At 38.4% G+C, this 23,636-nt stretch overlaps 1 protein-coding gene across 5 annotated transcripts in view; it reads right to left on the minus strand.

Annotated features, from left to right (window-relative positions):
- Positions 1–2,876: 2,876 nt before the first annotated feature.
- Bdnf (brain derived neurotrophic factor) overlaps positions 2,877–23,636 on the minus strand; it is a 51,645-nt gene continuing 30,885 nt past the window's right edge. For 4 of the 5 annotated variants that reach the window (XM_015476463.2, XM_015476474.2, XM_048788521.1 and 1 more), the window contains exon 2: positions 2,877–4,140. In XM_015476463.2, the coding sequence (XP_015331949.1) occupies positions 3,376–4,140 (765 nt within the window). In that variant the 3' untranslated portion in view covers positions 2,877–3,375. Of the gene's footprint in view, positions 4,141–15,108; positions 15,328–23,636 lie in introns of those variants that run through there. The other variant, XM_015476449.2, reaches the window with a different exon arrangement.

The raw sequence follows: 23,636 nt of genomic DNA on the forward strand, positions 1-23,636 counted from the left end.
TCTACATTTTTTTTTCCAGTAGTTGACTTTCTAAATTTGGGCCAATTTATTCTCATTATCCCTAAATAGACCTACTTTGATTTTTTTTTAACAGTTATTTTATAGTCAAATAGAGCCAGCCAGCCCTGATTCATGGATCTGGATGTTGCTAGGATACATGGTTTGGTATTTGATGAAAGTATATCACTTCAAAGGGAAAAACTTTCAAGTGTCCTAGAAAATGACATTCTGTTTTCCACCCTGGAAGACAGAATCAATCCTAGAGCTTCTCAGAAGCTCACAGACTGCAGGATTGGCCTTCCAGTGCTTTGAAATTAGCATCCTCTCTGGAGGGCTATTCAATTGCTGCTACTAGTCAGGTTGATCTTAAAGCAAGGAACACACGTATTTATAATAAAACACGTTTTCATGTTTGTTTTACAGTGAAGAGAAAAAAACCCAGAACCCCCAGATTTTATGTACTTTGAAAATATATTTAAAAACATTAAAAATTCTATATTTAAAACATATATTATATGTTAATTGGTACACTTAAATAGAATTTGTATTTACAATAGGCTTCTGATGTGGTTAAGTTTTAATGCCAAATTTTTTCAATAACATAATTATATAAATATACTAAAATACAATAAATATTTTTTCTTGTTTTACATGGTGAATAATATCTTTACCATAGAGAGAACAAGGCCACAGACATTTACTTACATTTTCAATGGGAATCACCATAAAAAAGCAACAGGCCTGCTGCCATGCATGAAACACTTCTGCCACAAAGAGACCACAGCAAGACTTTAAAAACAAAACAGAACAGAACAGAACAAGAACGAACAGCAACAGAGAGAGAGAGAGTTTAACAAAATAAATCTTAGTTCAACATAAACCACCAAGCATGTGACTGTGATGTATCTCATTGGGTAAGAGAGAGCCACTGACCACACAATTGCTGAAATGTCTCCTGCAAAACTTAACAGATCTGGCCCTTGCAGTACCTTAAGATTGTGGATAGGGACTTGTTTGTTTTTTAAATGTTGTCCCTCAAAAGGAAGCTGCGAAAAGTTAGCATACAGCAGACATTCCAAAAGCATTCCTTACAGATGAAAAATAATTACAAAGATAATATTGTTGAACGGCACAACAAAACAAACCTATACTACATAAAGTCTTTCTTCATTTAAAGATAGGTATTCAGGTTGTACTCTAAAAGACAGGCTACCTCTAAATGAAAGACAGAAATTTGCTGACAGCATCTTCACTCCCTGGGTCACAATGGACATCCTTGTTTGCTTATTCCTCACCCTGCAACAATTGCTTGCAGCTTTTTCTGATACTCTAGAACACTGTCCCAGGTGGTAAACACTATCATTTCCAGGTGTGGAAGTGAGCTGAATGGGTAGATAGGCTTAGCACTAATTTTCACTGGGATCCACTTTTCCCAGGAACACTATTTCAGATTCCTAATTTGACCTCTCCTAACCCAAAATGGCAGAGGTGCAGCAGTGACCCTCTCCTTGAACAGACAGAATGGGCAGGAGGTTGCTGTGACCTTCACTTGGGGAGCAAAGCTTTGTCAGCTCTGTTCTGGCCTCTTCTATGGAGCAAGGCACCTTCCCAAGTCTTGTCTCTGGACAAGATTTCTATCTTTTCAGGCCTTCATCATTCAGCCTAAGTTTGGGGGCCTTTTCCTGTTCTCTCCTTTGACCAAAAGTTCTCAAAATATAAAACCCTGGTTTCCTCAAGTGTAGTTTCAAAGCAAGTATGTGTTCTTGTAGCAGACATCTTCTATTTCATTGCATCAATCTCATGATAGCAAATGCCACATTTGACTCCAAATCTGCTCCAGGCTAGTCCAACTTTATGCACAATTATCCAGGAGAGGAATGGAGGGCATAAGTCAGCTTGGGTATGGTCCTCCAGTGGAGAACCTCTTGAGCACAGTTAGATAATGTAGGCACTTAAAGCATGAGGTCCAAGCAACTTAACACATGTCATTCCAGAGCCACCTCTGAAGGGTGCTTCTGAGGCTTTCCTTTTGGAAAGTCTTAAGGGTCATTCCCCACCTCTACCTAGGCCTTGGGATGGCCACTCAAAAATTCTTCCTGCATTGCCCGGAAATGGTACATTCTACCCAGCCTCCATAGGGCTGTTTAGACTCATTTCCCTGGCATGTAGATTCCTGCTCTGATCTAGGTGTTTCTGAGTTCATACAGAACTCTACCTTTCACTTGCAAGACACCGTGAAGTCTTACCATATTTTTTTAAAGCATTACCATGATTTACCCAAATGTTTACTCCTCATAAAAAAGAATCTTGATTTCTGGGTTACTTCCTGATGTTCTTTTTTCTCTTCTTTAAAAAAATAAAAATCACTGTTTCCACAAGTGCCACAATGTGACACAATTTATTCACTTGTTCACCACAGTGGTAAAATATTGTAGGGCACGCGATTCATTTTTCTTCCTTAAGACAAAGCAAAACAACGAGGGAATCAAAGGGGAGGAAGGGAAAGAATGTGCTTTGAGCAAACGTAGGTTCTTCCAATAAAAGATGCTTTCCCTAACCCACATCCAATGGGTTGGAGGAGGGGGATCTGGGAGGTGCATCATGGGAAGTGGAGTGTGAGCATTTTATGCAGTTGCCTTAATTTTTATTCACTTTTCAGTCATCTGATTGATATTGCAAACAACTTTACAACATACAAATGTATCTTTTATAAACCAGAATAGACACTGAAGAAGTTCTTTGCCCATCCCTACTCCCTGTGGGAACTAAAAAAAAAAGAAACAAAACAAACAAACAAACAAAAGAAAACACAAAACAAACAAAAATATACCCCTCCCATCCCCCATCCCCCTAAGCCAGTAAAGCAATGACAACAGCACCTTGACATTGTTTTAATTCCAACGCTATCAGAAGTTAAAAGCAGTAAAACAGATATAGTACTAACAAGAACGAAGATACTTACTGTCTAAAATGTAAACGGAATGTTTTGGTTCAAATTTTTGTTTTTTGTGGTTTTTTTTTTGTCTGTTTTCTGAAAGAGGACAGTTTATTATCAATTCACAATTAAAGCAGCATGCAATTTATTATCATTTTTTTAAAACTTTTTATGTTTTCAATTCTTGGCAACGGCAACAAACCACAACATTATCGAGGAATGTAATGCAGACTTTTTAAAGTTGTGCGCAAATGACTGTTTCCCTTCTGGTCATGGATATGTCCAATAAATAGATTGTAGAACCACTGTACTGTATAAACTTCATTTATACATGCAGTTCATAAAATTATTTTTTTTCTTAACTGAATAATTTACCCTGTTATGTATATATACAAATAGAATAATTTTTGTCTCAATATAATCTATACAACATAAAGCCACTATCTTCCCCTCTTAATGGTCAATGTACATACACAGGAAGTGTCTATCCTTATGAACCGCCAGCCAATGCGCTTTTTGCTATCCATGGTGAGGGCCCGCACGTACGACTGGGTAGTTCGGCACTGGGAGTTCCAATGCCTTTTGTCTATGCCCCTGCAGCCTTCTTTCGTGTAGCCCATGGGATTGCACTTGGTCTCGTAGAAGTATTGCTTCAGTTGGCCTTTTGACACAGGGACTTTTTCCAGGACGGTGACGGTTCCACCCGACATGTCCACTGCAGTCTTTTTATCTGCCGCTGTTACCCACTCACTAATACTGTCACACACACTGAGCTCCCCGCGGCGGGCAGGGTCGGAGTGGCGCCGGACCCTCATAGACATGTTTGCAGCATCCAGGTAATTTTTGTATTCCTCAAGCAGGAAGAGAAGAGGAGGCTCCAAAGGCACTTGACTACTGAGCATCACCCTGGAAGTGTACAAGTCCGCGTCCTTATTGTTTTCTTCGTTGGGCCGAACTTTCTGGTCCTCATCCAACAGCTCTTCAATCACGTGTTCAAAAGTGTCAGCCAATGAGGTGAGGCCTCGTGAACCTGCCTTGGGCCCATTCACGCTCTCCAGAGTCCCATGGGTCCGCACACCTGGGTAGGCCAAGCTGCCTTGTCCTCGGACGTTGGCTTCTTTCATGGGGGCAGCCTTCATGCAACCAAAGTATGAAATAACCATAGTAAGGAAAAGGATGGTCATCACTCTTCTCACCTGGTGGAACTAAAGGAGAAAGGAGAAAAAAAAATGAAAAGAAACTGGTTAGTGCTTTTTTTTTTTTTTTCTTTTTTTTTTCTTTTCCTCACAGGGATACTATGTGGCCCATCTGATTGTAATTCCAGACTATTCTGTGGGGTCAAGGTTTTTTACATCTTGGTGATCAACTCCAGCTGCACTAGACACAAATCAATGTCAGTAGTGTGCAATATGTGGTTTAATATAAACCAGAAACATGCAGTGTTCTCCCCAGGACTTAGCATATAAACCTGAGATTAAATGGCTTCTAAGCAAGTGAAAAAAATTGTGGCTTCATTTCTCCTCTTTCCTCCCACTTTAGCAGCTTCATAAGTTTAATTTTTAATGATCTATGCTCATGCTGTCACAAGAAACACAAAATCAGAAATGTTACTAAGCAACAATTGCAAGCGAAATGTTTTTTTCAAGTTAGCAATGCTATCCCTTTGTAGGAATGTGTGACAAAAACAGCAGTGGCCTGAGGGATCCGATGAAGCTCTGGCTATGTGATGCCTAGTCATGAACAGCCATCAGAGAGCTATAAGGAGCCTTTACATTATTTTTCTTCTCTCACAGAGATAATCTATTATAGTGAAGATGATAGATATTTCTACTGGATTTTACAGACAGGGAAAACAAAGACCATACAGGACTGGCCTTGTGTCATAAAAAAAAAAAGTTTATATTAGAACTCGGGATTCTCCAATCCAGTGTTCTTTCCACTACACCTGGGTGGTCATCACTAAAAATGTTTTGCTTATTCCCAAACAGAAATCATTTTCTCTCCATTCATTCTAATGATGTTTCTATGCCTGAGGCTGATGTCATGAAAACAATGTGTCAACTTAGAAAAAACTGGAAAAGTCAGCATTAAAAAGGAATTTAAGTCAATTTCAAATGCCTCCCATATGCAGACTCCGTGTTTATCTCCACAAATTCTCTGAAGCCCTCACCCTTTGACTTTTCTGCCTAGTATACTGATCTAGCTAGAAAGTTCAACTTCTCTTTTTATTGGTCCTGTGTGTGTGTGTAAACTCTTGAGTTTATCATGACTTTAAAAAAATCTGAGTTGTATTTTACACACTTTGGAATAGGCAGTTAATGCTTCTTTCTGTGCGTTTGAAGTTTCCTGGGAAGTCCCTTAATGGCACACCACAAAATTAATCTCTTCCTGTTTGCCAGAGGGTTTTTCTACTAAATTTGGCTCTACATCTGCAAGCATTCTCTATGAAGCCAATTAGGATAAACGAATAAGTAAAATGAAAACATACCTATGGACCAACCCAAGGTCACCGTCAGGTGTTGAAGGACTTAAGAATCACTTACCTGAAGTACTGTGTCCCTTAGTAGTAAAGAGTAGCATTCCCCAGCCCTGACACTCTAACTTTATTTATTCCTACTTATCAGTTCCAGAGCATGGACTTATAAAAAGACAGACATACTCACATGTGCACACGTGCGCATGTGCACACACACACACACACACACAAAGTGTCATCATGCTGTGAAAGTCCCTAGGAAAAGAGATTATTTCTGCCCATTAAGTGTTACTAAACACAAAGCCAACCTACCTCCAGTCACTAAGCCATAGTGCAGAAATGGCTGAAGACTTTTGTATTGAAAAATCAAATGTTTCTGTGCTCCACTTTTGAAAGAGAGAACATTTTCTACCACCAAGAGACTATATCATCCCTAAATACCAATTTCCTGGTAGATTCACTCTCAATTTGCACATAAGCAAGCATACTCATAAGTGTATGGACAGCACAGTGATCTGAGATTAGGAAGGGCAAATTGGTTTGTATTAAATGTGGTTGTTCATTCTGCTAATATTTAAAGTTTTGTAAATATTCTGGATTCTGCATCATCAAAGAAATGGATCCTCCAAGGAGGTTTCTATTCTGGGCAGGTGGTATTTCCACCATTGAATGAAAGAAAACCCTTTCTCCTAATAATCCCAGTCCAAATTAAAATAACCCCATGGCATCCTCATATTTAGGTCAATTAAAGAATGCAAATTTAGGAGACTTTACTATAGTCGCCTATATCATATTGGTGGAAATCTGCTGTTATCAATAATTTTTAATACCATTACTTACAAATCTATGATACCATCAATTTAAAGCCCACCGTTTTATGTACTGCCAAAAAAGAAAACTGCAAACTATTGCTTTGTGTTTAGAACTTTTATTCCATATTTACAGAAAGAGTTATTTTTGACTTATCTGGAAACATTTTTTTTTCCTATATAATTTTGTGCATACTTTTTAAATAAAGCAAAGTAAATTTCTTAAGGCAGTGGCAACTATGCAGTGACTAGATAACCAACAATAACGAGATAATGTCAAGATAATGGAAGATGCAAGCCCACTGGACAAATGTTTTTTAAAAAGTGAATTTTAGAATGAATGACATGTAAGTTTAATAAGTGTTTACTCATACTAACTGTGTATAATGGTGTGAGATACTGAAGCATCTTACTTTATTATCACTACACTAATGAGTCTTTTAATGATACCTTTTTCTATCCTTGACTTGAGGTTTACTTGGCCTTTCACTGGTCTCATTTACCTTTTTATTAATAGCTTTATTAGAAAAGTAATTAGTGCTTTATGGATGATTTTCTCATCAGTGCCACAAGCAAATACTCTGAAGAAACAACTGGCATCTGAATAAATATCACTTGGCTTTCATTGTAAGTCCAAACATGGCAGCATTCAAAGTTGAACATCAGCAGAGATTCAGTTATTAACTACATGCTGATAAAGTCAAACCCCACACCACCAGCCCTGCCCTCTGAGTGGCACTTCTGCAAGTCTGTCTGCCTACACCTAAGGACCTCAAGTAAATGAATGCAACACCAAACTAATACTTTCTGTCCGAACAAATGGTACTTACCACCTTTTCTTTTTTTAACAACATTTTCTGATATTTTTGGCAATCCTAGTGGAGGCTAGAAATTCTGGAATGAAGTTTGAGAAGACATGAATTGCCTAGTCATGTTTTCCTTCAAAATATTTCTACTATCAATCCCGTTTTCTCTACCCCACTTCTCCACCTTGGATCAGCCCTCACCATCTTGTTTTGTGACTACAACGTCCCTTTACTGTATTGGATATCCTTATAGATCCTTTCAACTCTGATGAACATTTCCTGATGGACCACTCTCATGCTATGGTCTTACACAAAAATTTGCAATGGCTTTTTTGTTCCATCAGATCAAATCTAGCCTCATATTCAACACTGTCCAAGATCTGGCCTCACTCTACGTAGCTAACTTTCCCACATTACTCAATGCTTCACTTTCTTATTATTAGTGGTTCATCACTGCTGATCTGATCAGGCCAGAGCGCTTTGTTGTTTGGAAGTGACTTGTTTTGCTTATTTTGACAAGTCAATTGATTGACCAATCAGTCAATCTCTCCCACCCTGCTTTCTTCTCTTTCCTTCCCTAACTCTACCTAAATCTTGCTTACCCTTCATTGAACTGGTCCAAGCATCATAGCATACCTGCCACATTCTCTAATGAATCTAGTACACACTGCCTTTCTTCTTTAAAATTCCCCATTATTACTTTATTTAGAACTTCATTCCCTACTCACTCATTAATGGCATTTGCTAATTAAAACTAGTCTTCAGTTGGAAGATAAACTCTCTGAGGGACTGGATCATGTTTGATCTCCCATAATGCTAACACAGAAAATTTAGTAGCAGGAATCAGTAAAAACTTACTAATAGGTTTATTAAACCAGGAGAAAAAGACAGTTCTGACATAATTTTCATAAAAAGCCTTTTTCTTTGGAAAAAAAACAGTGAACACAGTGAAAGTTTCAGGTAAATTATGGGCTGTACTAATCTAAATTATAAGCTCTAAGGAATTTGACAAATGGCAATTATGAGCCACAATTTCTTGAGTTCTTTGAATGGGGTAAAACTTTGAATAATTAAAAAGCAAACAATGCTACTATATATTAACTACTCTGCTATATCCTGTGTCGCTCTGTTTCTAATGGATCTATGGGAGACTTGGAAAGTGATCAATATTAGTAGTAATAAGAGCAGAACTTAGAAATTTCAGTCTTTTAGCTTCCCTTTTCTTGTACTTCAGTGCTCTTCAGTGAGTAATCTTATATACCATACTTAGAAATTATAAAAGATTAAGAGTTTTCTGCCCCCTGAGATGAGTCTTGATCAATCAAAAGATACAGAGCCTGTGTAATATTGCTGAGTAGATCATTAGTCTATATATCTATTTTTAGTTAATAAATGCATTGGCACTGTCTATTTTTTTAAAAAAAAAATTTTAAATACCTTTATTTTATTTATTTTTATATGGTGCTGAGGATTGAACCCAGGGCTCACACATGCTAGGCGAGTGCTCTACCACTGAGCCACAACCCCAGCCCCGGTACTATCTAATTTTGTTCCAAGGCTCACAACAACCAACTCAACTACATTTATAAAATGCTAGGAAGATTCTCTGAGCCCCACTCTCAGGAAATTCAATATAATATACAGGGCTAAAATGAAAATCAACAAAGTAGAAAAGAAGTTTAGCTTGAAGCATGACTCACAGGTCTTAAACCTTCAACAGAAAGAATATCCATCACAGCATGCTTTCCTGCTGTATAGTAGGACAATAATTCACATTTTTCCAAAAGACTACAGAATATTCATAAATACCATCTAATTTCACTGTTATAAGGAGATAGGTGTTGTTATTCCCATTACACAGATGAGACAATTATACTTTAGAGAGGTCAAGTAATCTGTCAAATGTCACTAAGCTAATAGGTCAGTCACCCATCTCTTTAGTCAAGCTTTACCATGCAGTCATGTTACCAGTTTTAGAATACTAGGCTCAGGGAAGAGAGATGCTATAACAAAGAAGGAGCTTGTAAAGCATGGACACAGTTTTCTGTGGTTGTCTATAACCTTGTGTCCAACTTTCTAAAGGCAGCACCATTAAGACACTACTTTGCAGGATTGGATTAAGCATGATCCCTGGGATCCTTCAACTTGTTAAGGCCTGATTACTCCAGAGAATGGAATTTCAGATAATTCTTTCTCCATTAAGAGAAAGCTTTCCAAAAAAAATTTAGGCATGTTAGAACCTAGTTTCAAGGCCAAAATAAGAAGGGGAACCAAACAACATACAGGTAATTCAGGTATATATAAAAAAGAAAATTAAAAAAAAAATAAAAGTTTTGTTTGTTCCCCTGTCCTCCTTGGTTTTGTCTGTGAGCATGTAATCAAAGAAAACATGGTTTAATGATATGGTGGCTCATTTTGGACAGCTCCACAAATGACAAGAATGATTATAAACACTTTAATAAAATCTTGCATTAATATTTAAAAAGTATTTCATTTGCATCTAGTTTCACCACAGCCATGTATCCACTTTCCTTTTGTTTGTTCAATTATCATACATGGAGTCTATTTTGCAGTCTTACAGCCTAGGAAAGAGGCAGGACAGAATTGTAACTAAAATATAAAGATAGAAACGTCCCAGGAAAAGTATAGTAAAATTCTGGAGTGAGAGAGAAGTTACTTCCAGGAAATGAAGAAATGCTTTGTGAAGAGAGGGTTATGAAGAATTTGAATATATCCAAAAGACACCAACGGAGGAATGGCAACTTGATGAATGGTGTGGAGTTTGGAAGACATGGACTAAGCATTTGCAGAGGAAAGTTCTGAACTAGAAATAGTAAGAAATAAGATGGAACAACTGTCAGGTTTTGGAAGGCTCTGAGGGTGATAAAGAGATTGGACATTGCCTTATGGATACTGAAGAGTCATTGAGAGTTTCTGAGCAGAGGGATATTTCAAGAAGACCAGTTTATTACTACATGCAAGACTGATAAACTGGAAGAAACAAATTATTTTACTGATTTCATTCTTAGTGACTATAAAGCCTTAAAAATAAATACTAAGCAGCTACTCAAGTGTAGAGCTATGATTGGCTAAAGAGGATCTCAAAAAGAAAAGTGGGTACAAAGAAGTATGCAGACCTGAGTCTTAACCATGTCTGGGTTGGTAGAAAGAACAGAATGAGGAGAGGTGGAGGTAGGTGAAACTCATTCCATTTATAATTACACCGATGACTGGTTCCATGGCTCAGCACTTTTAATTCAAAGATCTCTAAACACTTTGCAAATATTAAGTAATTAAGACTCATAGGACCCTGGAGGTGCAGGTAACTATAATTATCCCTGTTTTGTACAGGAGGAAAGAGGATCAGAGTTTTTAATCAACTCATCCACTTGCTGTGGTTCCCCTGATAGAACAAGATCAGAACTCAGACTCTAAAGAAAACTAGGCGTTCACATAGAGGAACTAGATTGTCTCATCCCTGTACATTATTTCTACATGATTTTCTCTTTGAATATGTATTGTTTAGCCCAGACTACACAGACAAAAAGACTCCCACATGCTCCTCAAATAAAAATTGAATTCCACAAATAAAATGGAAAAAATAATTATTACATATGCTTACCTATTTATTTGGATAACTATTTGATTGAACTAATAAATATTTTAGAAAATGATATTAGATAATGCGGATGTTCCAAAGTTTTGAAGGAAGTACCTTAAAAATGTACTTTCTAACCATAATGTAATTTATGTACAAGGATATCCAAATTGTTTCTCTGATGGTTAATTTTAGGTGTCAGATTGACTGGATTAAGGAATGCCTAGAAAACTAGTAAAACATTGTTTTGGGGTATGTCTGTGAGGATGTTTCCAGAGGAGATTGGCACATGAGTCAGCGAACTGAGAAGTCCACCCTCATTGTGGGTGGGTACCATCCAATTGGCTGGGGACCCCAGATAGAACAAAACCAGAAAACAATTTGGGGTATCTCTTTCCTAGAGCTGGGAATACACTCTTCTTTTCCTTCCCTTGGACATCAAAACTCCAGGTTCTCTGGACTTTCACCAGTAACTCCTCAGGTTCTCAGGTCTTTGAATCTAGACCAAGTTCTACTACCACATCCAAGGAGGCCTTATCTTGCAAAGAACCTGACACAAAACCTCATCCTTCATAATTATGGAAGCCAACTTACCTAATAAGCCCCCTTCCATATACTGATATCTAGCTCCTAGGTGCTATTACTCTGGAAAACTCTAATATAACTTCCTACAAAACATAGTCTTTCATATTAGTGTACTCTCAGATCCTCTGATTTGCCACAGTATTGAGTGGCACTTGCAAACATTACTTAACCTTCCTAAGAGTGCCAGGGAAATTGCTGATTCTCAGTTCACACCTGGATTTATATCTTTGTCAGCATCATAGTTGTAGTTCTGTGACCTGCCTCTACTCTCCAACTCTACCCTGAAAAAAAATAAGAATTTTTCTATTGGTAGGAGACCTACCCTTCTTCAAGAGTAAAACTAGACCACATACCCCATAACGACAGAGATCAGGCATTCTCCCCTGAATTACTACCTAGAGCAATTTATACAGCATGTTGCATATACTAGGTTCCCCAGTCACTGAAAGGCTTAATTCTCTTTGTGCTGGTATTACCTGCATAGTATTTAGAGAGGTGCAGTTAAAGTTAGGTGGAGGTTTTTGTCAGTGAATATTATGTCTCTTGCCACCTGACATCCTAGCCTCAGACAAGGCTGCCACCATACAGAGGGGCCCAAGTCTTCCATCATTGTTTTCCCTGGAAACCTACTGTTCTACTGTAGCAAATGAAGCTTCTCTGAATGCCAAAGCCATCAGAGCTTGTAGTCCCATCTGTGCCTTACACTTCTCTTTCTGTCACAAGCAACATTGCCCAAGTAGCATATACTTCTAGCCTATAATAAAAAATTCTTAGCACCAAGCATAACCAAGTCACATATCAAATGAATAGGGTGTCGGAAAATGCTTTTCTAGGTATTCTTTTTTTTTAATATTTATTTTTTAGTTTTAGGTGGACACAATATCTTTATTTTACATGTATGTGGTGCTAAGGATCAAACCCAGTGCCTCGTGCATGCTAGGCGAGCACTCTACCACTGAGCCATAACCCCAGCCCCTCTAGATATTCTTTAGAATTACCATTTTTCTACTTTACAGGATACAAATGGCAGTTAACACTCAATTAAAAAGTGTAAACTCCTAAATTAGGATTCCCCTTTCTTCGGAATTTCGGGTAGGATTTGCTACAATTACTAAAGTAAAGTGAGATTTAATACTAATTTCCACACTTGGTAGAAGTGACATTAATTTGCAAGATAGTCCCATTAGTTCCATGAAGTTTTAGTGACTGACTCTGTAAAAATTATTAAATAAACACCATATCTAACTGAATGTGTCCAACACTGTGAAGTCATGGGAGAGGGGATTTTCTGTAAAGGGACAGTGACTCTAGAAGTGGTAAGCAGGGAAATTAAAAAAAAAAAAATGTTATTGTCACACAGACATTTAAATTGTACTTAGATATATACTTTTGAGTTTATAGAAAAATTTCAAGAATGAAATTAGTTTTATGTAGCCTGAAGTCTCAAACTTTGGACAATTTTGTTTGAATGTTACATTTATAAATTAATATGAATGTAGTTCAAACTTGTTACTAAAAGTGCTCCAACAAAATGAAGTTTATAGGGGTGAAGTTGGAGTTTTAGATAACATAGGTATGAGATAAAATATTGTGGGCTGATATTAAATGAAACCTTACTTCTTAAAGTGTGATGAGTGAACCAGCAGCATTAGCATTGCCTAGAAGCTTATAAGAAATGTAGACTCTCAGCTTCCCCTCCCTCATCCCATCCACTCCACCCACCCAGAACCTGCATTTCAACTAGATTCACATACTCACGGTGATTCATATACTCATTAAAATTGAGAAGCCAAATAATAAAGAGAAAAGCAGCCACTTAAGATAAGGAAATTAAGGGGTTAAAGTCAACTTAAGCATTATAGTACTTTCTCTGCATGCTGTGGAGTTAGTTACCTATCATCTTTCCTCTTTGGTTCAACTGTTTTATTGGGACACTCATTATGTGGGAAAGCATATTTGCTTTTGTAATGGTATTAAGTAAAATCTGAGTTCTCCTTAAGTCTACTGGCTTTTCCACTATTGTATCTATGCCATAAAAGTACAGGATACCTATAAACATGATTGGCTAAATAAGAATTTATAGAGTACTACTGATCTAAATCTGGACTTCTACTCAATCATTAATTTTTGCCTAAGTGCTACAAGGCAGTGCATGCACACATGGCCTCCCTAATCACTTAACATAGCCTAGCAGCACTCATTCAATCAGAATCATACTGGCAGTGATGTGACCATCTATACATCTACAGTAGGTGAGAGATTTCTAGGTGCTTTACTTCAGCCAGATGTCTCTGGATCTTGCAAGTTCTTTAGAAACAGAACTCACCCACTCAATGGCAGATTTCCTATTTCTAGACTTTTCCTGAAACCAACAGATCCAACTCTGACATACCAAGTATCATGAAATTCAAAATAAAGCAAAACAACAACAAAAACAAATCATTAACTAAAACAGCAGAAGAAACAACACCCAAACCCTAAAATACATTACCGTACACACTAAGCATCAATTCCCGGCCCCTAAAACTGAAATCTCTCTCTACAACAAAATGCCCAACAGATAACCCAAATGCTGTCTAATATTTAGGATCATTTGCTTCAAGACTAAAGTATCTCAAATTGTTAATAAAAAAAATTTGAAAAACCCAAGGAAATGACTGAGATTTTGGAGTTGGAAAAAAGAAAAATGAGGGTAAATGTTGATGGGGCAATTCTGTGAACAGAACTGGACACGTGGGTCCAGCATTCAGGCTTTTTACAAATGATAGCAGTGATAGCTAGATTCCAAAACCTAGAAGCAAATTCACCAGTCCAAATGCAGGTGACTTGCACTGGCAGCCCTGGTGGTGTGGCAAATCATTTTCAAACAGATGGGGTTGAGGTGACACGGAACCTTATTTTCCCTGGTGGCATCTTGAGTATTGTTGGGTTCCACCTTAACTGCATGTTGACAGGTACAGATGTCAACACACCCAAGGGACTGCCTGCCTGCTCCAAATTATATACAAGGCACACCTACTAGGAGGGGGTGTTGGGACAGCAAATCAGGACACTGTCTGACTGCCTCCAAGAATAAGCGTGCTCTGTACCAAAAACTAATGCAAGGGTGATGCAATTACCTTCTTTGTCCCTGAGGGGAGAACATGTGGTGACTCTCAAAATGAGGATAAAGGGAATCCCCCTTTTTGAAAAGAAGTTTGCCATTATGAGCGGATTGGAAGGTGCCAAAACAATCACCATTTAAAACAAGAGAGAAAAAGAAAGTTAAGGCCCGCCTGTCTTGTATAGGTCTCTTTCTTCAGAACTGGTAACTTTAATCAACAGGTTACTTACAGAGCATGGCCGGATACCCGGAGTCCCTGCCATGAGATGCCATGGGAATTCTGACAGCTGGAAGCCCACAGCCCACTAGATTCGGTGGCACATAACCACACTCCTAATGGACCTCAGAACTGTGGAAAAGGCATGCCCTTCCTGGTTTTTCCACGGATGATGTTCCTGAAATTTTCCATAGCCACTGTATTCCTGTGGTTAATTAGTTATCAGAGCAATTTCCATTATAGCAAAATACCTGCACATAATTAGACCCACCTTAATACCAAGCCGGCAGGCTTCAATGTCATTAATTCAAAAGGGTTAAAATGAGAAAGGAATGGGTGAGTTTTGTCTAATGAAGCGACCTCTCTAGACCAGACCCTTATCTTCTAAAGTACACAAAAGGTTAAACTTTAAAAAAGCAAGAGAGGTAAAAGTTAGTGGGGGAAGAAACTGGAAAGATGAACCATTCCTAGAGACCCAAAATAAATAAATAAGTAACACTTCTTTTCAAACTACTAATGCCAAGTCCTAGAGGGAAGATAAAATTAGCAAGAGAAGGCTATTAGCTCCCTGTTGCTCACCTTTATGAGACCATTTTCAGTAATCAGTCTATTCCATTCCACTGAAGCCCAGCACACACCACAGTCCTTCTTCTGGGATGCACAGTCATGCCATACAGAAGTGTGTGGGTAGATGCCAAAACATGTGTGGACATGCAATCCTTTCTGTAGAAACTCAGTGTTCTGAGTGTTAACAAGGATTAACCTGCACACATGGAGAAAACTGGTGGTTCCACACATCTAGTTGTCCTTCAGGTTATTTCTGCATCCTACTCTGTAATTTCTTTTAATTACTTACTGTAAAGCACAGGAAAGTGCTCATTATTTGTAGCTTAATGCAAGAGGGGAAATAATTGAATATGTTCCCCTGCCCACTGCCCTACTCCAGCTCCCAACTCTTCTAAGTAGCACTGTTCATCTGAGTAGTACAAAGAAGGGAGTTTCTAAGCTCTGTGCATAATGAGCCATGTGGACCCTATTCAAGAAACTGGCTGTGCTCCCAGCTACTATAAAATATAAGGAAAATATTAACATCTCAGATGACAAAAGATCCATATGGTTGGTCAAAAAATATTCACATCACTTAAGCCAATGGAATGCACCTACACGGAAACATTCAATTCTGTAGTACCCTGAGTGTCAGGAAGCAAAAACTGTTTGTCTCTACCTCTTTCCACTAAAATTGGATAGCTACAGATGACATGCAAACTCAAATGCCTATGTATTTAATTTAAATATTAAATGGGGCAATTAAATGGGCAGTATATCTGCATAGTATCTACAAATTAGAATAGTATCATTGACTGTGGTGGTATATATGGGAGAGATTTTTGGAAGGTGCTCTGGGCATCAGGATAAATGAGAAGTAATACCAAATTTCTTTTTATATTAAAAATGACCCCCCCCCCAAAAAAAGCTAATGTTCATTAACTATGAGGTAGATAATCTGATTACCCACAGTTTACAGACAAGGAAACTGAGACTCAGAGGGATTCAGTAAATTGCCTAAGACCATGCTCCCACTATAACAGAGACAGAATTTAAATCTGGACTGCAGTGTCTCCTTCCAAATAGGGTCAGATGTAGATATGTTTTCTATTTCAAGGGAGGTCTACTTGGCAAAGATATCCTGCAGCCCTTGTGTACCAGACTCTTACTAATGTAAGCAAAGCCCCATATGATAATTTCTAATATGCAGTTTGTTTACAAACTAATTCCATGGAGGTTGGATATAACTCTAACATTTGTTACTGCTGTCTTCCCAACATGGAATTCTTCCCTCCAGGAACCAACCATGCATGCATACCTAATAGGGCAGAGTGTGTCAGAACAATACATGAAGGTAATTTGTTGGAGATGTCTGAACATTTACTCCAGAGATACCTTTGGGCATTGGAACAAAACCACATGCTTTTTAAACCATGGACTCCGGCTACCAAATACTCCTCTGTCAACTCCACTTAAATAAGAATGATTTCAATCAAGACTCAAGACCCAAGTGCCTTTTGAAAACAAGACTGTGACATAAACTCTCTCTTGTTAACACCCGACCCCAATCCCCTCCGTGTCTAGAGGTCTGGTACCCCCTGCCACCCTACTTGTGATCTTTGTCCTGTTCTTTAAGAATATAGCCAAGTCACTGAGATATGAGTAAAAAGAAAGGCATCGAAAGATAACCTTAAATGTATTCTCAAGTAATGGGAAAACTAGTGAAGACCACACAGACAGCAGAAGGGATGGTCCAGCCAGGAGAGAGCAGCAGACTCACAGACGTAAGTAATCAAGTAAAAAACCACTCAAGGAATAAGCATCCCAGAACAGTTCATCTCCCATCAAACTGCCATCTAGAGGCCCTTGGCATGACTGACAAAGGATCCCATACCCATGCAGAACTGATGCAAAACACACACTTGGGCTGACATCCTGAATGTGGTGGCAGGTTAAATAATGATACACCTTGCTCCTGGCCATGGTCAGCACTTGGAAAGTGCAGACAGAGAAGCAGCTGCCAGGAGCAGGAGCATGAGCATGAAATGTTTGTCGTGAAAGCCTTCCCAGGCATTATTAACAAAAGATAATGTGTGTTGGTCGGGGGTGTGCCAGCTCACTTTTGGCAGCCCATCCTTATGTCCAGGAATGATCTCTGGTGTAGGCCAGATATGGTCATCACTGGGACTCTCCAAGTGCAGCTGTTATGTAGAGGGGAAGAGAAGTGGCTTTCCCCTTTAAAGGGACTTTGTCAAAAGTTCTATTTTAAAAAGTCCGCTTAGTTTGAACAACCACTCTGCCAGGCTCTATTTGCCATACTTTTCTATGTGGTGGAACCAAAGAGAATTTTTTCTAAACAAAGCACAGTGTCAGAGCGAACAAGATTGAAAATCAATCTTTCCAGAGACAGTGGTAAAGAACTACATGAGAATGTCCTAGAATATATGCTTTTCAAAATGTGTTGAATATATGCCATTTGAAATGTTATCTAAGTCATAAATCATGGTGTTTTTCATATGATTCCCTATTTGCATAATGGAGGAAACTGCCTGGCAACTTTAAAAATGAAATCTAGCAATATTACATCATAGCTCATTGTTTATATTGTACCCTGGCAGTTTTAATTTATCTTATAACACACTAATTATTTAATTACAAATCTTGGGGGAAGTGTAGAATCATTCTTCAAAAGAATGTCCCTTGGGTATGAAAAGTCCAAGCTTAGCAAGACTTCCTCTGTGATTTGAGATATATATCTTGAACTCAGTCCTTGGAAATAATGTTACTAGGTGAGAAAAGAGGTTCAGAAGCCTGGTACACAGTGCACTGTGATGGAACTATTTTCTTCTCTTTTCTGTTGTGCTCTTTAGAACCAGCATTGCTAGTTAAGTGAATAATGAATGCATGCTCAACTTTCCAATACAGGTAATTCTGCAAGTGGCAACGTGGGTCCATTCCATGTGTGTCACTAGAGCTGGTGGAAGCCCACATCCATGGTGATGCATTATTTCCACTGGAACTGATGCCTGCAGCTCTTAGAACTACACAATAACATCACCGCAAACTAGAGACAAGGTAAAAGACTTCACCTGGAAGTTCTCTTCCATTTCTCATCTCTTCTAATGCACTCTGTTAATGAGGCTATGGAGAAACAGGTATTCTCACACACTAATGGTGGGAATTATGAACAGTTCAAGTCTTTTGTAGGACAACTATGGAGTACTTATCAAAATTAGAATTTTCCTGCTGACCCAGCAATTTCACTTCTGAGAACCAATGTACAGACACAGGTTCGCATGTACAAAATGATGCATAAACCAGAGTGTTGATTACAATAAGGTATACAATAAATAGCAAGAATACTAGAAATAGCCCAGTTTTCAGCTACAGAAAGTAGAAAAACTATAGCACATGCTAAAAACAGAATTCATGCAATAGTAAAGAACATGTTCTTTCCTCATAAAATGAATTGGAAAGCTCTCCAGAATACATAAGCCATTGGTAAGGTATTAAAAAAAAGAGAGGTGCAGAATAACATGCATATGGCCTATTCCTTTTTGTTTAAAAAATGAGGGAAAATAATGATATTCATATTTATTTGCATTTCTGTAAAATACACCATAAAGATTCATGAGAAACTAGTATTGTACTAGTACCAACTATATATGATATGTGCTAGGTAGGGAAACCAGATAGGGTAAGGCCCAAGTGGAGTAAGACTCCTCAGTGTTAACTTTCTTTTAATGATTTTAATTTTGAATCATGAAAACAATTAAATTAATTCTCAGAAATTTAAAAAATTTTTAAAAATCTTTAAACTAGTGGCTTCATTTTTGGCACAAACCTCCCACATTGCTATGATCAATGATAACTACAAGGGGCTGGGGATGTGGCTCAAGTGGTAGTGCGCTCGCCTGGCATGCGTGTGGCCTGGGTTCGATCCTCAGCATCACATACAAAGATGTTGTGTCCGCCGAAAACTAAAAAAAATAAATATTAAAAATTCTCTCTCTCTCTCTCTCTCTTAAAAAAATGATAACTACAAATAAGAAAAAGTCTGGTGGGTACCATTTCAGTTCTTGATACATTTCCCTAGAAGAAGCTAGTACATGGTGGGACAGTTGAATATAGATGACAGTCCCTGGGACTTGGACCTGGGGGCTGAATACCTGAGTCCTGATCCTGCTTCTCCCACTTTGTAATGGCTTCTCCCCATGAAATGGCTAATGACCATATTTACCAGCCAACTGGACAAATTCATGGGTGGACAAATTTAAGGACCCTGCTGCCTGATGTCTGTAATATAACAAGAATAAAAATATTCATCCCGCCTGGCTCATAGCATCACACCAAGAATAGCTGAAAAAGGAATATGGGAAAGGGTGTTGGAACCTATAAAGAGGAATTCACAACCAGCTGTTGTGGAACATAATATAAGGCTGCAGAGGTGACCATGGCTGAACAAAGGATGCGGAGGGGACCCATTCCCAAGTGTCTGAGAGGAAAGAACACTTCCAAAAGATAGAATATAAACATAAACAGAAAACAGGAACAGAATGACAAAGATTTGAAGAGGAAGACAGAGGTTAAATGACTTCATATGCAGTCATCTGCAGTTCAATATAGTGCAAATTCTACAAAGCCTAACAGGGAAATCAGGAGACAGGTAGGGAGCAAACTTCAAGGATACAGACAGGAATGAACATAAATAATGAGATCAATGTTGAATGAAGGACCCTTACTCTTTGTGATCAGTGTAGTTGTCAGACACATGTGCCTGTCACACACAGGTAGGCCTCCCTCCCACCACCAAAATCAGATGTAAACTTCAAACATTTCTGAAAATGCTCCCTAGAGGACCTGTGCTTCAAATTTAGAGATGAATGAAAAACCACTCAACCAAAAGCAGCCCCGCTCCCCCTGCCAAAAAAAAAAAAAAAAAAAACCCTTCTTATATCCATATGTATAGTCATCTGGAGAGCAGATCTTCCATTAATGGATGGTCAAAGCTTCCCCACAATGTTAAACTAATCTCAGAAATCCAACCATTGCTTTCCTCACCTACCCAAAGTGAAACATTCCAAGAGGCTAGAAATAACTGCATGAGGAAGTTCACTGATGGTGCCCTAACTTGGTACTGCTATCCAGACCCAGTTACTTGGAATCCAGAGAAAGCAAGTAAAACACTCCTTTATGTTTTGATTAGGGCAGGCCCCTGTGCAAGGGACCTGGTTCCAACTGGGTCTAAGACATTTTACTGGGCAATACACTCTGGGACCTCCTGTTAATGAAATGAGAGACTTGAACTTCAGGCTATGCTGAGCAGCTCTGTGGCCACTTTCGGTCAAGTACGGTGTCCTCTCAGCTCCAGTTTCATGTCTCCTAGCAGACCAAGTTTCTTTATAGAAATTTCTCTAGGAAATTCACTGTCCTATAAAGTTAGGGCCTCCTCTTGCACAAAAGGTTTAACCAGCCTCTAATTAAGAATTGAGACTTTATATTTTAGTAAGTGATTCATTTATTCATTTTGTGAAGGGTACTAAAAACTTACTAGGCTTAAATATACTTAAGAAAATTATTTTAAGATTGCATCATGTAAAGCAATAATTAATTTGGTAATTCTTAACAAGATTCAATAAGTGATTATCTTGAGTTTAAGTCATCACTGATTTTCACGCATAACAAGAAAATCAGAGATCCACAGAAGTGGGCACATTTCTACCTTGCAATAGCTTTTGATATAAGGGTTTCAGTATTACCCCAGATGGTCAGTTTTACATGGTTAGTCATTTAATTAGAGGTTCACAAGATCAAAGGCAATTTTTAAAAAAAATGGCTTATGAACACAGGACCACTGAATGAGCTGACACTCCAAGGTGTATGTCAGACCAGAGACATAAGCTCCTATTTTATCAACAGTGCTCTGTTTGTCAATTGGGTTATAGGTCATAACCAGCTTTGTGTCACTATAGTGAAATATTTGAGACAATTAAGAAAAGGGGAGACTGGGGGGGTATGGCTAAGTGACAGAACACTTGGGCTCAATTCCCAGCTTGGGGATGGGGGGAGAGAATGAATTAAAAAGGGGGTTATTTTGCCTCATGGTTTTAAAGGTCCATGATTGGGTGATGCCCGCCCCCCATGCTATTAGGCCCTTAATGGGGGTGTTGGATAGCAATGAAGGATCAGAGCAAAATTGCTCACCTCAAGACCAGAAAATGAAAAAGGAATAAGGGGCCAGGTCCCCTTTGAAGGCATGACCTTAAAGACCTGAGGACCTCCCTCTAGGCCCCACCTCCTAAAGGTTCCCCACCTCCCAACAGCACCATCCTAGGGACCAAACATTTAACACATGAGCCTTTGAGGGGGCATTCAACATCCAAATCACAGCCTCTAATGTCAAAAGAACTTAGTTGTGCATGCCTGTAAAGGGGGAAAAACCCACAATGTTCCTTTAACTCCATTTCTGCCTCTTCTCCTTTCTAAGTTACAAATTTCTATGGCTAGGTATCTGTGAATACCTTTCTTTTGGATATCAACTCAGCAGACTTGTAGCTTAGGATGACTGTAATTTATCCTTCTCCTAAATGTTGTTCATTTAGCAGATATTTTCTGAGCACAGGCACCAGGGACACCAAAATGAAAGAGATAAAATCCATGTCTTTGGGGATTTCACTGTCAGAGGTATGCAAGCAGATTAGACACACTGTGTGCTTTGGGGACTAAGACAATGTAGGAGATATTTTTTTTGCTTCCAAAGCAAAAATTGTAATGCTATCATTATTGTAATGCTAACATTAAAATGTAATGTAATTATAATGCTAGCAATCTAATTGTAATGCTAACAATAAAATGAATAGGAGAAACAAAAAAGCAAACATATAAGACAACTTCTCTGAGACAAGAACCTATGTAACTTTATTTAAATTTCTACTATTATATATTTGGAGTAACCATACGTCTTCCTCTTGGGATTTTGAATTGAGAACAGAATAGATGAAAGATGTCAAATGGAAATAAAAATACAGGGGCAATCCCATGCTAGCAAAGCTGTAACAGAAGGCACAGTGGAGCCTATTTCCTAGGGTCTCAAACCAAGACCTGTGCTCACACTAATGGAAGCAGAGGTATTGCTGGTCCTGCATTTATTGCTCACTATGTAATAGCTAGAATGTGAAGATACTGTACATTTGGTCACAGTATCCCACAGAGTAAGAGAGAAGTGAGCTCCATTTCAGCAGGGATCCATTGCTTTGATTTACATGTTAGATAGTCCAGAAGATGACAGATCTAGTAGGTCCCATCAATTAGATTAATCTCTCCTCTTCTCACAGAAATGATCAAATAATGGGGACAAGAGAAGGGCTCAAAATATTTCTGATAATAATCCCTTTCAGGAGGCAGGTCCACTTGTGGAAATACAGGACAGAAGAAAAAGGATTTCCCTTAACATTGCTGTAGGCACAGAAAATTTTAGCAACTTTGCCAAGACCATAGAGCTAGTAAGAGATGTGCTGGAATCAAACTTAATCATCAGGCCCAGGAATGTACCAGGCTTGGGCTATCTCATGAAGTTTCTATTCAGGAAATGTTTCTTTTGAAGTTATTATGGTTTAGGTATGAGGGGTCCCCAAAAAGCTCATGTGTGAGACAAGGCAAGAAAGTTCAGAGATTAAGTGCTTGGGTTATGAGAGCCTTAACCTAATCAGTGTGTTAATCTCCTGATAGGGATTAATTGGGTGGTAACTGTAGGCAAGTGGGGTATGTCTGGAGGAGCCGGGTCCATGGGGGTGTGCTTTTGGGGTCTATATTTTGTTTGTGATGAGGGGTGCTCTATCTGCTTTCTGGTGTCATGTCCCCAGCTGCTTTTCTCTGCCATACACTTCCGCCATGATGCTCCACCTCACCTCGGGTCCTGAGGAATGGAGTTGGCTGTCTATGGACTGAGACTTTTGAAACTGTGGGCCCCCAAATAAACTTTTCCTACTTAAAATTGTTCTTGTCAGGTCTTTTAGTCACAGCACTAAAAAGCTGACTAAAATATAAATCAGTGGATTATCCTAAGACATTCTAGAACAATTTTCTAGACTAGAACATCATATCTGAAGTTTTGTTATCATAGAACCTGACATAGAAGATATACAATAATGATTTAATGGTATATAAAACTATTAAAGTTGTGAGACAGAAAACATCTCATATAGGGTAGGTTTGTCTCTGGCAGGAGTCTTTCTGGAGGAAGTAGAATTCTATTTGGGCCTGGATGAAAGGAGGAAAAAATTATGAATAAACAAATTAGAGAATTACAGCAAAAGAGAGTGTGGGCCTTGTCAACTTTTACTATGAAGTGAAGTAAATTTAGGCATGAGGCATGCAGATAAAGTTTTTTATTATCTTAGTAATAAATGATTAAAAAGTGTTCTCTGGGGATTTGAAAGTGCTAATAATAAAAACAGTAGCAATGGAAAGCACTATTTTAAAAACTTTACATGTATTAACACATTTAATCCCTGCACTATTCACGAAGGGGTTGAGGCACATAATGTTTTAGTAACTTGCTC

The sequence above is a fragment of the Marmota marmota genome, unplaced genomic scaffold, assembly GCF_001458135.2.
Source record: "Marmota marmota marmota unplaced genomic scaffold, marMar, whole genome shotgun sequence".
Classification (NCBI taxonomy): domain Eukaryota; kingdom Metazoa; phylum Chordata; class Mammalia; order Rodentia; family Sciuridae; genus Marmota; species Marmota marmota.